General features: G+C 40.5%; 1 protein-coding gene across 1 annotated transcript in view; it reads left to right on the top strand.

Moving 5' to 3' along the window:
* Positions 1-12,923, top strand: part of LOC128367947 (endonuclease V-like) — a 47,891-nt gene extending 34,968 nt beyond the window's left edge. Inside the window, exon 8 of the mRNA XM_053328657.1 lies at positions 12,827-12,923. Coding sequence (XP_053184632.1) covers positions 12,827-12,883 — 57 coding nt within the window. The 3' untranslated portion in view covers positions 12,884-12,923. The remainder of the gene's footprint in view (positions 1-12,826) is intronic.
* The last annotated feature ends 4,951 nt before the right edge of the window (positions 12,924-17,874 follow it).

Here is a 17,874-nt window from a genome sequence, read left to right on the forward strand (position 1 = left end):
TTAAACATGTAGTAGGTTTTGGTTTGTTGTCTCATAGAACCTGGTGGTTCAACATAATCCATCAGTTTCTTGCAGCAGAGGAGGGATTGACTCTTGTGTTAATTCTGATTAGCAGAGTTGACTTTAAACTTGAAGCAGTGTTATTATACGTAACCTCATGTTGGCAGGTTCAACTACAAGCTTTAAAATCACACAAGCTGCATGAAAATTAGTGAAATTGTTGGAACATGCAGTCATCAGCCACTTCATTAGATATACCTGTACAATCTCATTCAATCCAATGCAACAGCTCTGCTTTAAATTCTACATTTATGAAGTTTATATATTCTCACTTTTTAACATTGTCAAAAAGGTGATAATTCTACTTAATGTTTATTACTGAGATCATAGTGAGTGATGATGATGTATTAGGATGCATTATATTGAATGGTGTTCTTGATATTTTGTCCACTTCATTAACATACATGAGGGGAGCAAAATATTAAGAACAGCAGTCAATATAATGCACCTCAGTACACCACCACCACTTAGTACAACCTCAGTAATAAACATAAAGTAGAATGACAACGTTAACAAAAACTGAAAATGGATACAATTTATAGCAGAGCTGTTGTATTGAATTCAATTAGATTGCTCAGGTTTACCTAATGATGTGGCCAATGACTGTGTATATAATAATAATAAACTTAATTTATGTAGCACTTTTCTTAACAATGTTGCAAAGTGCGTTACAGAAGAAATAAAACCAAACCAGGCAGATAAAAATAAGGCAGTGAAGAGCACAGCGATAAAGACAGAGGCACAGAAGTAATAGTACATGATGTATAAAATAATAAAATCATTAAAAAAAAAGATAATAATAAAATCCACAGAAGTAAAACAGTAAGGATTTGTCCAGTGTTTGTCACAACTAAAATCAATGATTAAAATGAAATTAAATAATTTTCTTTATATTATTTGTTTTCATGATGGCGCCCCCTATCTTTGCAATGATTAGTTGGCACTAATGAAGTCATCATTTACATCGACAGAGAACTAATTAATGCCAACAAATCATAATTAATGTAGTTTCCATACACTCAGTCAAGTAGCTTCATTTTAAAGCACATTTGAATACAGCAGTAATGTCAGCATTTATAATAGGCAGATGGTCACACTGATTAACAGCCAGACAGCATCCTGCTACACAACACATGAGACACAGACTCTGATCAACAACCCACATTAGCTTTCCTGGCAAAGTCTCCTTCTTATCTAACTTACAAACATGAGCACGCGTCTTGTCCTGCAGCTTAGCTTGTTCAACGAGCCAACAAACAAACATTCACTGGGGAAAAGCGCGCCGCTAGAATCAGGTAGCAGGCTAGAGGCTCACTGTGAACATGTCAGATGTTGGTGTAGTTGTTACTCTTCAACACACTGCCACCAACACCCCAGCTGCCCAGGACATGGAGCAACAAGTACTTTTTCTCCAGTCAAAGACACCCACACGCCCCTCCAGCCATATGAAACTAAAAGGAGCATTTCTGATATTTTCTCAAAGACCTCGTGTCTTCTTTTTGATAATAAAACATTTAAAAAACACAACAAACCTGTGAATTCAGTTGGTCGTCAGGTTAGTTGAACATATAAAAATGTGCCATTTGATTGATATTTCCAATAATAGATCTATAACATTTAAAGGTACAGTATGTAGAATTTTAAAGGTGCAGTGTGTAGAATGTAGCGGCATCTATCCAGCCAGCATGTCCATATTGGCCCCACATGGGTTAAATGTGGGCTACATGGGTACTGAGTGGGCATGGGCTTGAGCTGAGCAAATTTTGTGGGTCCCACATGGTTTCAGTAACATGGGCCCCATATATGAAGCCCATGTGGGCTGACTGTATAAGCCCAATAAGGGATGTAAGTGGAGCATGGGCATAAATGGGGCAAATCGTATGGGCCTCATATTGTTTCAGAAACATAGGCCCCACATGTGTAACTCACCCAGTTGGGCCCCACCTGAAACCCAGTCAGAACCCACTTGAAGCACACATGGGCAAACATAGGTCGGGCCACCATGGAAACTCCAGAAAAAACCCACCTGGGACCCATATTACAGCCCAAATTAGGTTTTTGATGCTCATTTTACGGCATTTCAGTATTAATTCTATGGACATTTTTTACAGTGCAGTAGCCTGGAATGGTCAAACCAAACACTGGCCTTTCTTGTTTGCTTTTTTTGCAAGTTTCGTAGCGTTCATTCTCTCATATTCTTAGAGGAGGGGTGTTTAGAAGTTCAACCTCACCACTAGATGCCAGTAAACCCTACACACTGCACCTTTAAGTGGAGCAGCTCTTTAAAGAATTGTTCTTGGGAAAATGACAGCTGCTTTAAACCTAACCCAACTATCTGCAATGTATCTCTGAATTTTGCCTTTAGGACCAAACTACAAAGTATTCAAGGAATTATTAGGAATAACAGATCTACAGTTGTGCGTGAAAGGATTTCGGTGTAACAACAGATCTTATGCAGATAGCCACGTAGCTGATGTACTAAGCTATCTACACATTGGAGGTTACATAGATACTTCATGTGAACTGTAAACAACGTGATTGGTCAGGTTTGTTTCTCTCCTACAATTTTCTAATGATGGTGGATATTCAGAATGAAGTCGACATAAAGTTAGTGGTTGACAAGTCTATCTTCTCCTTTCCAGTGACACACATTCAGCTAAACCACATCCACCGCAAACCTCCTACTCACCCTCAAGAAATATCTCTTCCTGTCATAATGAACCAAAGAGTGGTGACTGCACAGAGGTAGTCTCCTGTTCAGTATAGACCTGAAAATCTCTTTATGTCTCAAAAGAAGTGACAGACTGTGAACACATCTACTGTGAAGCATGAAATTAAAGTATGATGCGGCTTCATCATGTAGTGTACTTATCTAGTGTTTTAGTGCTACCAACAGGTGAAATCTGATGCTGAACTCAAAATCAAAACCTAGTCACAATCATTCAAATATGGACAACATGGAGACACACACATATATAAAATCTAGACAGAAAATCTAAGACTATGTCAGAGCACAGGCAAACATACTATGCACTAAAGCACATAAATATACAAACACATATATACAGACTCAGATAAAAGCCTGGACACATACACACACTCACAAGAAGCTCTTTACTTCCTGTCCTTCAGCAGTCAGTTAAAAGCTCTAATGGACAACCACAGAGCTAAAACCTGATTTTTTTTGTCAAGCATATTGTTCCTTGACAAACAGTCTGCTATCCTTTAAGTCTTGCCTGCTGGCTTTTTAGGAAATTGGTAAAAAGAAGTATTAGAAATAAACCAAATAAAGAACGGTCATAAAGGTTTACAGTTTAAAGCCCCAAGGAGTGACATCATTATTCTTTAAAGCCAAACTATGTAATATTTGGAAAAAGAAATAATATAATATTCCTGTTATAAATGGAAAGTTATATTCATAAACAATAAACACAGGGTTTCTCATTTCAGTACACTCAGGGGCTGCTGCTGCTACAGCCTTATGTGTTCTGTCTGCTATAACCAGTAAATTATGGTGGCTAACATCAGCAAACATGAGCTACTAGTCATACCAGACCAAGTAGATGAATTCTGCTGTATAACTGACTACTGACTGTGACTCTACTCAAGTTATGTGACTGTTAGACTACATTGTAGCACATCACAAATGTTTCAGTGGTTTATCTAAAATTTTAAGTGTACCTGTCTCATTACATTAGCTCTCATCTCTTGTTTATCACTTAGTAATATGGTTAAAGCAAATGATTTGAGAGAATCTTAATCCTGTTCATACAAACATCTCCTTCAAATGTGCTTTTAATGGAAGTGATGGGGGCCATAATCCACAGTGTGTCCACACAGTCATTTAAAAGTTCAAGCTTATCATATCTACTTGCTTTGACTCATTTGGAGATTCATATTAGCGTCAGATCAACTTTAAAATACATTTTTGCACAGGGGGAGGACTGTAGATTTTGTCCTCCATCACTTACATTGTAATTGCATGATGAAAGGATCTTCTAATGGTCAGTACGATCAAGAGGAATGATTACAGCAAGAACATGTTAATTTGGGAACCTGGCTGTTATTTTAAGACAGACTTGGAAAATTGCAAATCCTTCTTTTAAGGGCAGTATTTTATTTCCGAGTGCAATTTTGTTTTGGACATATCTAATTTGTTCATCAGTTCACTGATGAAGGGTCTTGGATGAGAAACCTCTTCAGGACAGTAAACCTTTGACTCATCATCTACGTATATACGTCTGTAGGACCAAGAAGCTTGTCAAATATTATTATTGCTGGTTTGTGCACGTTTTATGTCATGCCTTGGGCCACTTTTGGTCAATCGGTCATTATCTCCAGTCTGAAACCCATTACAATTCCCCCACCTCCATCATCCTTCCACACACACACACACACACACACACACACACACACACACACACACACACACACACACACACACACACACACACACACACACATTGATGGGAAGACATCCTCTGGTAATGGGACTCTAAGGAGCTAGCCGAGACGTACAGCAACAGCCTATTTCCAGACCTCTCCTCTCTGAGTGCTTTTCACTGAGCGGAAGTCACTAATTATGTTCCCTCTCTTTCTACAGCAGTCACCTGTACACTGCTGGCTCTTAGTGCTTATAGTATGCCTTTTAGAGTTGTGAAATGATCTCAAAAGTCACTCTGCACAGTCTAAAGTTTCTGTCAAACTGGCTCCTAGAAGGATCAGAGCATTGAACTTGTGTTCCTGTCCAGCTGATGTTCATCACAAAATCTTCCTGCAGAGCCACCCATGCTACTGTATCAACATCTTCCTTCACAGTACTGTAAGGCTCTTTAGATACTGAATGTGTACAACTTCCCTGCTAAGAGGCAATAAATGTGGCTCCATCTTGGGTTTCCATACCCTGTGGCGCGGCAGGACGACAGGAAATGTAAAAGCTCCACAGATACATGGTCAGATTGGAAAAACAGATGGAATTTCAATATGAGTGATGCATGCATAGAATAAAAGAGGTGTGTGTGTGTGTGTGTGTGTGTGTGTGTGTGTGTGTGTGTGTGTGTGTGTGTGTGTGTGTGTGTGTGTGTGTGTGTGTGTGCATGAGAGGAGGAGATGCACAGTGTGTGTTTGTTTAAGAGAGAGATATTGTCAGTGTGTGTTTTGTGTGCAGATATTGAAACCTGGGATATATTTGTGTGTAAGAAGTGTGAATATCTGTTTTTATATTATATTTTTGTTTATTTTGTTTGCACTGTAGTCTGCAAATGCAAGAATTCATTCTGTACCCCAGCAGGCCACAACAGTGTGTGTGTTTGTGTGTGAGTGTGTGTGTGACCGTGTCCTCACTTGTCACCAGAGCCCTGGCTTGTGTGTGTGTGTGTGTGTGTGTATGTGTGTGTGTGTGGCTTGCTTTTGATGAGTCCCCACTTTTTCAACTTCCCCTCACCTCCTTGTTCTGCCCAACTTTGTTCATCCTCGCTGTACTGTACTGTTTTTGTCTCCTCTCGCCGCCGTCTCTCATCCATCCACCCCTCCGCCCTGCTGCTCCATCTCCACTCTCTGAATAATTCAGGCCTGCAGAGCCAGTGTATTTTTGGTTGTTGTCACCTCTGCAGTAACACAAACATAGCCCTTATGACTGCGCATGCACAGACACACAAACTACTATAGCTGTGCTGGCATCCACAAACACACACACACACACACACACACACAAACTGATTTACACAAATGAGTTTGCCAAAAGAAACAAAAGGTAGCGGAGTCGATGAGACCCAGAGACTCGCTAATTACAGGGAACTATCCTTAGAGGGATTTCGCACCATCACTGTGCTCCACCTTGTCTCTGCTACTCCAGCAATGATTAATGACATGTCTCACTTTTCTGTGTCTTTACAAAGTTGTATGAAGTTGGGACATAGCGTAAAGTGTGAGGAGAGACGCAAATTGGAAACTAGAAACTTCCATTACTTGTTAGTGTTTGTGCTGTTTTTCTGGTTGTGTTCTTGTATTTGCTCAGTGTTGTGTTTAGGTGTTTTTTTTACAGCACACTTGAATACATTTTGGAGTCATTATGAGTCATTACAGTTTGGTTTTATTAATGTAATCATTATTTATCTTCATTATTCCCGCTGAGATCAAGAATTTATCATTAAGCAAAATGTTCAAACCTGCTGAGGACAGCAGCACATTTACATACTCGTTAAAGGCCAGATTTGAATGTGTAGAAGAGGCAAATAAAAAAACCCAACATTTTACTATATAAAACCCCCAGACTCTCATCTGACGTCTATAAATGATTCTTTTAATGCTGCATATATTGATTTATTGAGTTGGTTGGGCAGCAGAAACACTGGCATCACCTGCCTTACCAAACAATTGCTCATCCACACACTCATCTGAAATGGAGTTGTTTCTCCAGCCATCATAATGAAATTTAAGTCCAGTATTCTCTCTCCTTTGAGGTCTATGTTAACTCTGTGTTAAATGTGAAGTTCACTGTTGCATTCTGGTTTGTGTCATTTTTGCATTGTTGATCCATAATCTTGTTGATTGATGAAGGACAAACAAATGCTCAAAGTCCAAACTCAGGTACAGCTGGACTTTTAGTTAAATGTGACTTACAAACTTCAGATACTACCATGGATTTATAATAATAGCTGGATAGAGTGCCACCGCTCAGCATTTCCCAGTGGTCACTCGTGGTATTGCACACACACAAAAACCAGAAAAAAAACCAAATATTTTCCCCATAGCCATTGTAAAAGAGACGTCTGTAAAACTGTTAACAGGACACCTCAAACAGTAGACAAGGTCAGTTATGACTTTCTGGAGATTTTATATTTGTGAAACTTTCCTTGAGCTGAGAAAAGCAATTTAAAAATCGGCGATGTCATTACAATGTAAAGTCTGTGGGCCGAGTTGGAGCTTGTGGGCGTGGCTAGCAGGGGAAACACTACTGCACATAATCAGTTGGCCACCTAACCCGGAAGCTAGAAACTTTCTTTGGCGTATTTACCAGCCAAGTAGTTCTTATAGGACTGAGTGGGAACCATTTTTGGCCCAGTATCCAGCTCTCATAATACATCCATGGACATTACTAACACTGATGTTTAGAAGGAATAGTGTGTGTCATGGTTGCTATTTTAGTTTAGCATGTTAGCATGGTAACATTTGATAATTAGCGCATACCTGGAAGTATAGCTGAAGCTTAGCTGAGGCCAAAGTTTTGGTCAAACTGAAACGTTGATCAGATTTTGGTGCTGAATAAAAAGTCACCAATGTCATTATAATTCATCCTGAAGGGGAAATGAATGTGTGTACCAAACTTAATGGAAATCCACCCATTAGCTATTGAGATATCTCCCTTAAAACCAAAATGATCAACATCATAAACCTACAAGAGGTGAAGCCAGGGAACTGCCTAAGACATCATCTGTTAGGACAATGAGTGTAAAATATTTCCTTGCAGTTCACCCAGTATTTGTCAAGATATTTCAGTCTGATCTATGGACCAACATTGCCACCTGTACAGCCAAAAATGTGGAGATGTGTTTTTTTCCTTCTCTTCCACTCATCAACTAATATCTATAGATTAAACAATAAGATAAATTACTGCTACCTCCAGCCACACTGATAGTAGTGGTATAATCACTTTCCTCTCTGGTTTCTCTTTGAAAACAAGCCTGCGGAGACTTGACACTGACGGTGACACAACACGATCTCCACAAAGTGTCGAGTGGAATTTGAAGGGAACAGACTGTCTAAGACTAAAAGTAAGTGAGAGAAAGAGAGAAGCCTACACGGGGGTAAAGCACTCACGTCTGACAACTGACGGGGTAAAGCATCCATGAAGATTGACACCGGTGGGTCCGCTGGTGCCATCTGTACCGGCCCGTTTGTGGAACTTTTCTAAACGCGTGGAAAGGATGTGACTGATTTTAAACCGGAGCTCCTCTTCAGGCCCAGAGGCTGTCTAAATGTTAATATATGGCTGTCTGACATTCTAGTGCTTCAGCCACTGGACTCTGCGCGTCCACAGAGAGATGGGAAGAGGGCTGGAGAGAGACGAAAGGAGCAGCCCAGGGGCGATATGAGAGAGCGGGGTGTAGATGAGAGGTGACACGGAGATTTGAGGTGGGAGAAGGAAAGTAGTGAGATGTGGAGGAAAATTTTTAATGATTCAAGTGATAAAATGGATTTGGCTTGAAAAAAAAAAGTGAGGAAAGGTGGATTCCAGGGAGAAGGAGATTATTAAAATGATTTGGAAAAGGAAGAAGAGTTATAGAAAAGGAGAGGAAATAGCAGGCTGGCATAGCTGCAGGGCTTAAGGGGCTTTGTGGGGCTGGAGGATAAAGACCTGCCCCAGGCCACTGGACCAAAGCCAGGTCTCAGACACCTCTGTGTGTGTGTGTGTGTGTGTGTGTGTGTGTGTGTGTGTGTGTGTGTGTGTGTGTGTGTGTGTGTGTGTGTGTGTGTGTGTGTGTGTGTGTGTGTGTGTGTGTGTGTGTGTGTGTGTGTGTGTGTGTGTGTGTGTGTGTGTGTGTGTGTGTGTGGTCTGAATGTGCCAAAAGCTGCCACAGAGAGCCAGTGGAGCACATCTGTTCACCTGTGGATTCTCACCTTGCCAGGAACTGTGGCCAGAGGAAAGCAGTTTTGAACTGGTCAGACTTCAGTTGAGTCTTTTCTTTGCTCTGTGGGAGCACAGCTGTCACCTTCTCTTCATCTTGGCACAGTTATTTTCCCCTCATTTTACCTTTTGTCAGGTAGACTCAGGTCAATGATGTATGCTGTGCCAAGCCAGAGCGGGACATTTTATTTGTAGCCTTTTTTTATAAGGTTTGTTGAGGTACACACTGCCAAGCTAGAATTATAAAGTAACCAAGCATGTAAGTGTTGCAGGAACTACGGGTGGCTGCTTTATTGGACATTTGTGTCAGCTTGGTGAAAAGATGAGTCCAAAAGTTTGAGTTCCTTTCTTGCAGCCTCTTCAATGACATCTCTGCTTGCTTTTTAAAGGAATAGTTTGACATTTTGGAAAATATGCTTCTTCACTTTTGTGCCTAGAGTTAGAACATAAGATCAACGTTGCTTTCATGTCTGCTTATAAAATACGAAGCTGGAGTCAGCAGCCTGTTAGCCAAGCTTAAGCATAAAGGTTGTAAACAGGGGAAACGGCTAACCTCGCTCTGTCCGAAGATAATAAAAATCTGCCTACCAGCCTCCCTTAATGCTTGCTAATTAATTCCACAAGCTAACCAGCTGCTCAAAGTTTCATAACTTGAGGTGAAAGTATTTAAAAATGCTCCCTGAAAGTCAAAAGCCCCAAACTTCTGCCGGCTCTGAAAGCTTTCAACATTTTTTTTTACTTTCCTGACAAGATATCAGCTTTTCACAGCCATCCATTTAGTTAGTTATTTGCGGCTGAGGTTGTTGGTGTTGTCCACTCTCATATTTCAGATTAGATTCAGGCTCAAATGTGGATAGATGTGTAGTAGTTTCCATTTCAAGTACAGAAGAAGAAAAAGAAGTTGAATATGACAACTATTGTTTGTCCATGTAGCCTCTGGAGTCGGCCGAAGTCTCCTACAAAGTGGAAACAACCAAAAGCTGGCCAATCAGAAGAGTAACAGGTGAAAGAACATTTTTAAAAAGAGGTGAAGAAAAACAGCAGGTTTTCCCTTTGCTGTTATTGTAACATGCTCTTCTTCACTGATTACCGTCCAGTATCTAGCCTACCTACAGCCACTAGTAGTAGTCTATTACCTTCAGCTTTCTCCATCCGTCATGTGACCCTCACCTCACAGATTGTAGAGGTCCCTAACGAGTCTCAGCTGACACACTACCACAAGTGGATAAAATTGTAGGGTGGTGCTTTAGAAAACAGAATGGTTGTGATTAGTTGAAGTGATAGCTGGGATATGATCAAATATTCATGAATTCTATAGCAGCAAAGTTTCTACATTTATGTTATTAAAGTTTTGCAAACAGATTAAAGATTGTCTCTCTGTTTGTTCCCCTCAAGCAGGATGTGATAGATGAGGTGGATGGACTAGCATTAGCATTGCAGTATGTTGTCTGTGTCCGTGTGTGTGTGTGTGTGTGTCCGTGTGTGTGTGTGTGTGTGAGAGTGTGAGAGAGAGTGTGTGTGTGTGTGTGTGTCCCTAAGCTGACTTTTTTTCCTTTATGGCACATTGTACATAAGCAGTCTCGAACCTTCTGTTCTGTTCTTTTTTTGCAAAGTGTAGCTTCCGCCCAGATCTCAACTAAGAGTATTTTTACTCAGCGAGCTGTGATCTGTGAAGGACACAGATCGCTTGTTAGCCACTGCAGGCTTAACAGGCATTTTACATTTAGAAGTCTGGAAGAAACGGGCAACATAATAAGTGTAATGGAACACTTGCAAGAAATGGAGAATGGATTCAATTAGCTTTTGTGTGCAAGATTTTAGATAAACAGTGATTTTACAGTCTAAAGTATTGGTGTATTAAACAAGGGAGGTGTGTGTGTGTCTGTATGTGTGTGTGTGTGTGTGTGTGTGTGTGTGTGTGTGTGTGTGTGTGTGTGTGTGTGTGTGTGTGTGTGTGTGTGTGTGTGTGTGTGTGTGTGTGTGTGTGTGTGTGTGTGTGTGTGTGTGTGTGATTTTGACATAGCTTTTCTTTTATTGGTACAAACGGGTCTCTTATTGTTTCTCTCCAAAAATATAAAAACACTCCATCATGAAAAGGTGTGTACAACAGTCATACACATACATATATATATTTATCTATACTACTCACACAAATACAAACACGCAGGTCCTTGCCAGTTATTCACATCCAAATGTTACAACTAGCATCAAATGATTGTGTAAAACAGTTTGATCAGAGCAGAGCAGGTGTATGAACTCAGACAGCTCACTGAATCAAAGCATTGATCAAAAGGCGGTGAGGTAGCTTTTATTTGATGCTGTTGAGAAGCAAATAGCACAAATTGGCCAAAAATAATCAAACCAAGGCTGATGTTTTTTGTTTTTTCCCATTATAACAACTAATAGCGATCAATACTTTGCTACTTACCAAGCTGACTCTCTCCTCCAGTTTGCAGAGGGATGCTCTCCAGTATACACTCAGCATCCAGAGTCATAAAACCTTCAGATAGAGAACACACACGTAACGTGGGTCTATTTAAACCCCCATTGGACCCATTTAGAGACAGCTGCCACCTTGATTCTTACTGTTAGTAGAGTCTGTGGTGCAGTTTCTTACATTTCACTCAAAATCAGAGAATTTACATAAAATAATTATTGCCTTTGTGTTGGACTACGGCTCACCCACAAACACACACTTTGTATTTCTTTCTCTCTTTTACAAGTCGGTTAAATGACATTAACATATTGGCATTTGATTTGATTTACATTCCTGATGGCAACACCAGTTCTACAAAGCTCGTCAGCATCCAACCCATGTAGAAACCGGCTTGAGAGGAGGGATGGCTCATGTGGGTTGACCCTTACAGGCAGACCCCCTGATGCAGATTTGACCTAGAATTGAGCTCAAAGAAGCCTCCGTATTAATAACCTGGTTCATCTATCAACAGTTATCAGCAGGGCATCATTATTTTTCTACACTTTCCAAAAAAAAACATTACAAATCACTGTTAAAATATAATGGTGCTTTTGTTGCTGTGATTAAGGTCTGGTTAGGTTTGGGGAAGGATGATGGTTTGGGTTAAAATGATCTCTTTGTTAAGGCTATAGATACATATGGTGTGGGATTAAGTTACAGCTGGGAATGAATAAATAATGATCTGCCAACTTGCACATACGTCATCTGAACTGTACAATTCATAATCACTAGATCTACAATATGTCAATCTATCACTCAAATGTAACTATGCCATATTTGGTAACTGATAATGTAACCTACTGTATTATGTCTTTTCTCATTGAGGGTCTAAGTATAGGGGATGTTGTATATTGTACAGATTGTTAAGCTCCTTCAGGTTAATTTGTGACCATATAAGTGAAAATTGACTTGACTTGATGAATGCTACCAGTCAAATGTTTGGACACATCTTCCCCATTCACTTAAATGAGAAAGTGCATCCAGACTTTTGACTGGTATTGTAGGCACGAGTCGCTGTGTCAGTCTGAACGAAGGTATAAAGTGGAAACAATTTAAAAAGTTTTCCTTCAAGATTATAGCTGACTGGATGATACAAACAAAAGGAGCGGTGACTTCATGAAATATCAAGCAATCAGATAACAAGCAGCAAACCAGCACCTGCCAAGTTCTGGTCATCACATTCAATTAGTCAAATTGTCATTATTGATCCTTACACCTCCACAGCATGAGTTTTGGTTTGAACCAGTATGCAGCAAGAATAACTACAAACTTTCATTATAAATGCTGCATCATAGTAATTGTGGAACCACAGAGATCATAAAAGGTTTTTTTTTTTAATGGGACCCAAGTAAGTCCCATAATGATATTTAGATGGAAATACTTGCTGAGAAACATTTGTGCTAACATCCGTCTGTGTCACTGTGATTTATGTTGTTTGGCAGCAAATAGAGTTTGGTTTGTTCTGGCAGAAAAGCGAGTTTAGTTTGCATCAAGGCACTTCATTTTAATTGCAAACTTCAGAAGCATGTGTCAGGACTTTGCTGCTCACCTCTGATCACAGCACACAGCAACTGAAAACAGTGTGTGACAACCATCTATCTCCTATCTCTCTCCCTCCTTCCACCCCTCCACCCCCCATTCCCGTCTTCCCCGTCCTCTCACAGGCCGACTGTCGCTCCAGAGAATACCTTCGCATACGCTTCCCCTCTGCGGATACGTGAAAAGAATGAGGTAGGTGACAAAGTATACACCACACACATGCATTCTCACCCTCTTGATTTATACACTCACACAAATTGTATGTGTGATACCTTGGCACTCATTTAGAGAGAAATGATTTGCACAGTCTCAAAATAGGCTTAAAAGCCACAGCGAGTGACTCACTGAGGAATTTCCTTAAATCCCAAAGTAAAGCCAAGTTTGTTGGTAGCGAGCCCAATTATTCTCATCAAAATGTTCTGTTTAAATTAAGCAAATTTATCGTAGAGGTGGATAAACAGTCTGTCATCTTCAAAAAAAATGTAAAAAGTTTCTGAATTTGCTAAATGTCTTTCATTCTGTGTAGCTTATTAGCCTGAGCACAGTAGGGAGAAAGCAAGAGATGAGTTTAAATCAAACAGTTAAAATTAAACTCATATATCACAAACACTGTGTAGTCTACATTAAACAGGTCCTGATCCCTGTTTTTTTTGTTTTTTTTGGTGCTTTCTCTCAGACTCTTGAGGTCACATAGGAGCACTCAGTGAGGTTAGAAGACTTTGTTTTGCTTAAAGATGAAAGCTTCAACTCAGGCTTCCTGTTTCAGTGACTGTACACAACTTTATCCTCCTGCAGCAGCGGTTGGGGGGGGGGGGGGGGGGTTAAGAATTTAAGAGCCTCTGACAGTTTCTCTCTGCATTTTCTGAGGGGCGTGGACGGGGCAGAGGTGAGCTAAGGATGCCTGGGGTTAAGCAGAGATGCACAGGGAAGAAAGAAGAAGAGAGGGAATGATGAGGAGAGAGAGAAAAACCTTTTGATCCTGAGATTCTCATCTGAAATAACAGGCGGCTCCGCTCTCTTCGACCCTACTTCCCTCATTACCGCTCAAAGCCGCAGGACCGTTAGCACGCTCACATACTTCGAAGACTCAATCATCATTTCGCTGTCAATCTCATAAAGTGAAGTAGTTTCAAACGTGCTCAGAATCCTAAATTTGGGAGTGGTGAAGTTGAGCTGTTTGTGTGTGAGCTCACCCGTACAGGTTTACTCACACGCTGGCGTACGAGGGCGTGTGCGTGTGTGTGCGTTCTCACATCCCTCAGCGTGCCCCACTGGGAAACATAATGGGATGTCCGTATTCATCCGCTCAGAAGCACCCTGACGTGGCTGAATCCTCTGAGCGCGCTCCGCTCTTTGATCAGCCTTTCTACAAAGAGACTGAGACAGGGAGAGAAGCTTTGTGCTGAGTATGCAGGGCTGCAGCGGGTTCCTCCAGGCCTTAACCCAGCTTTACCCTCTCACTGACTCAACAGGCTGCAGGCACGTTTGATCAGACTGTACATTAGTGGCCAGAGCTGGTGAGCTATACTCTGCAGGCTGGTGATCTCATAGGTTTGTTACAGCAGGAGGGGAATTCGTATCCATGCATCATTATCGCCAGTGCTGAATATTTGATGGATGCGTGACTTATGAATTTGTCTGTTTATCTGCAAGAGAACATTTTCATGCAGTTTGTATCTGGATAATGACGTCGTTCATGGGCTTTGAGTTTAATGTGGATAGGTGTTGCTTGTAGTGACAAACCCACAGAGAATTATCCATGTGTCTTTGAGCATATTGTTCTGGTTTTTTTTATTGCATAACAGCAACAGTTTTGGTTCAGTGTCACTGCTCTCATCAGCATCTTTACAGGTAGCTGCAGGCAGCTGTTTTCAGCAGGAAAGCTGTGATAGACCCACTGTGCACTACATGCACAGCACCAAACCATAGACGAAGTTAGTTACCAGATGGGAAAACATAGCATCAGGCAGCGTAAGAGCTACATAACCCTCAGCTTGTCGCACCGTCTCCTAGTAGTCAAACAGTAACTGATTATAGGTTTGACTTTTCCAAGATTTTTAGTAAGAGAAAGTGGAGAAGTTGGGCCTTAGACTGGAGATGATGTAATCTAATTTCTTCAATAAGGCCTCCAAATGAAACAACAAAATATGTCATTGGTCCCTGCACTGCAGAACACATAGAGGTGTTTTCTGATCAGACACATTATTTATCATGTGCTTTCCAAACAGGAAACAATCTCCCGTCTTAAAAAATATTCCAATGTTTTCTGGATTACTTCAAGATTAGACTTTCCACAAAAATCGATCCTGTTTCAGCCTAAACACTTCTCTGTTCTGGACATTTTATCACCACTTCTCTCGGAAATTGAATCCAGTCTTGGCCAAATTTGGTACGTGGAATATTTGAATGAGACTGAAGAAAAAGCCATGCTGATCTATAGCAGACTGCCAAACCCCATTTTCCCAGCACACTAACCAGAGTCCCATATATATTTCAACTGATATTATCAGCTGATATCAGCTTATCAGAGCTATATCAGTATTGATGTTTATGCCGTCCAATATTTGCTGAATTTTTAAAAAGGCTATATAAGGCCGTTTTTTTTTTCTAAATCAAACTTTTTTCCCAGTTCAAGTTTATTAAATACATATTAAACTCCCAGTAAAGTTTACTGTTTCAGTGCATTGATTGGAGTTTATTCTTAAACCGTAAAATGTCATGTCTCCATTACATATCTATCTACAAATGTTTGGTAACCACCATTGTTATGTACATATTCTGTATATAAGATTATTGGCTGATATATGGGTATCAGAATTTTTTCATTCCCTAATATCGGCATCAGCCCCAAAAATCCAGTGTCAGTCGGGCCCTAATGCTAACATTTAAGCATTATTCTAATATAATTTGCTGGCCTTGTAACCACACCCATATTACATATTTGCATCATGTTGCATGTTTATTGCAGTTAAAAAAACATACAAACAAACATCTTTTTTAAAATAAATACTGTATTTTATTTAGGTGTAACTGCCAGAAATAGTGGTTTGCAGCCATGTAGCCACTTTGTTGCTACTTCTGTAGATCTTTTTAACCAGTGGGAGTATTGTAGCTATCAGAAACTCCACAGAATTGCAACTATCAGGTTGACGTGAGCAGATTTTAGCTCTCCGCTGCTCGTGATTATGGACTTTATCATGTGACGTGATCATGGCAACATCCCTAATGCTACTGGACAGGAGCTGTTGTTTTGCAGCTGCCATCAGCCAATCAGCAGGTTTGCCTCATGCTGTGTGATGCAGATTCATATCTAGCTGCAGATTTAAAATGCATAAATGTTTTCTATTATTAAAATGTGGAGGATTGTGTAGCCTTGACGAAGGTTTTTGTGTTTTGAAGATGTTCAGGCCTTTAGGATCCGACCAGAAAACAGCTTAATGAAACAACAGCGAAAGGTTTTTGAGGGGAGAATGTAACTTTGTGTTATGTTCCCCAACACTATTTTTAAATACCTAGAAAAAAGATGCTTCTAAGGTTTGAAAATAGAGGATATTTTTAGGAAAATGACTGACAATGGCAGGGATCATACCTTAAAAATAATGGCTTTAAGTATCCATCAATATGTATTTTACCTTAATCTTATTCATTTGCTACCTTTGTGCAACCACGCAATGTTTGTTAGGTATTAAATGGGCCATCACCAACACAGGCAGAATATCCTCTTCTAACTCAGAGTGCTACATTATCAAGCTGAACTCATTCCAGCACTCACCTGCGGATCGGCGGGGGGGGGGGGGGGCGAGCGGCTCGACAGCGGACCGCAGCCAGAGGAAGAGAAATAGAGTTTCTGTATCTGTCAAAGTGAGAGGAGAGAGACATGAAAGACGGAGCGGCAGGAGAGGAGATGAAGAGGTCTGAACAGAGGAGGAAAACAACGGGGGGGTGCAGAGGGAGGGAGCGAGGAAAAATCGATGTCTGCGTTAAGAGAGAAGAAGAAAGGAGTGGAAGCAAGAGGGCAAAAACATAGCAGTGATTGAGTTGTTTAACTTTAAAGACTGTGTAATGTGAATTCAGACATTTTCTTCTAAACACATTAAATAGGTCATAAATGTATTTCTAAGAAAGGTGTAAAAAGCATTTCAACCATTTAGATTTGAATTGTGGCGCTAGGCTTCACAAACTGTGTTTCAAGATTTCTGTGTTCAGGAATTAGTGGGCAGGTGTATGCCAATCACTGCCGCATTTTGTAACGTGGCGGTGATTAGCATAAACCCTCCCCTGCTGCTGTAGAGGTATAAATACATTCAGTGCACACTACTACTACTACTACTACTACTACTACTACTGTAGACTACAGTTAGCCAGTTAGCTGAGTTAGCTGCCGAGTTAGCCGCCAAGTTAGCCGCTGAGCTAGCAGCTGAGTTAGCAGCAGAAAGCTCTCAGACGTAGCCTCTATGTTTCTGGTAGAGGTGGTGACTTTGATTGACAGGTCACACTTGGTAGGGGGCGGGGTTTCAGCGAACTCGGCGGGCACTCCTACAGCGTTTGGAAGCAGAGAAAGAGGCTGATTTTTACACAACTTTGAAGCCTAATTTCATATATTTGGCGATTTTATTAATCATTCAAATTTGGCAGGACGGTTAACAACACACTCAGAACACATATTTATTCTTACTTTACACTTTTTAATGTGATTTTACTGATACCTGAACTATAGGAAAACTGGTCAACTTTTACTTTCACTTGTTGATTTGAGTGTCCTGCACCTTTCAGGACACTAACCAATAACAAGTAGGATGGCTACAGGACAAATCATAGTACACAGTTCCACAAGTTCACAGGGAGAACACAGCAAAACATTTAATTTAAATGGCAGAAATGTCCTGTTGAGTAGGATACAGAGTTCTCTGTCTTAGCAGCCAAACCTCTCCTATAAATCTTGCCAAACCAAAAATCTCCATCTTAAAGAGCCGATTCAGTATGTCAACTTCGGGCAACCAAAATATGCTCCTTCTGCTGTTTTGAAGAACCAACAGTAGAGGAGGGATTTTAGTGTCAGGATACATCAGTTTAAAAAGAAAATCTTAAATATACATTTCATCCTCACCCCCATCTAACCAAAAATTGGATAAAATGAATTGTTTAAAGGTGCACTATGTGGCTTATAATGCTT

Source organism: Scomber japonicus, chromosome 2 (genome assembly GCF_027409825.1).
Source record: "Scomber japonicus isolate fScoJap1 chromosome 2, fScoJap1.pri, whole genome shotgun sequence".
NCBI classification, from domain to species: domain Eukaryota; kingdom Metazoa; phylum Chordata; class Actinopteri; order Scombriformes; family Scombridae; genus Scomber; species Scomber japonicus.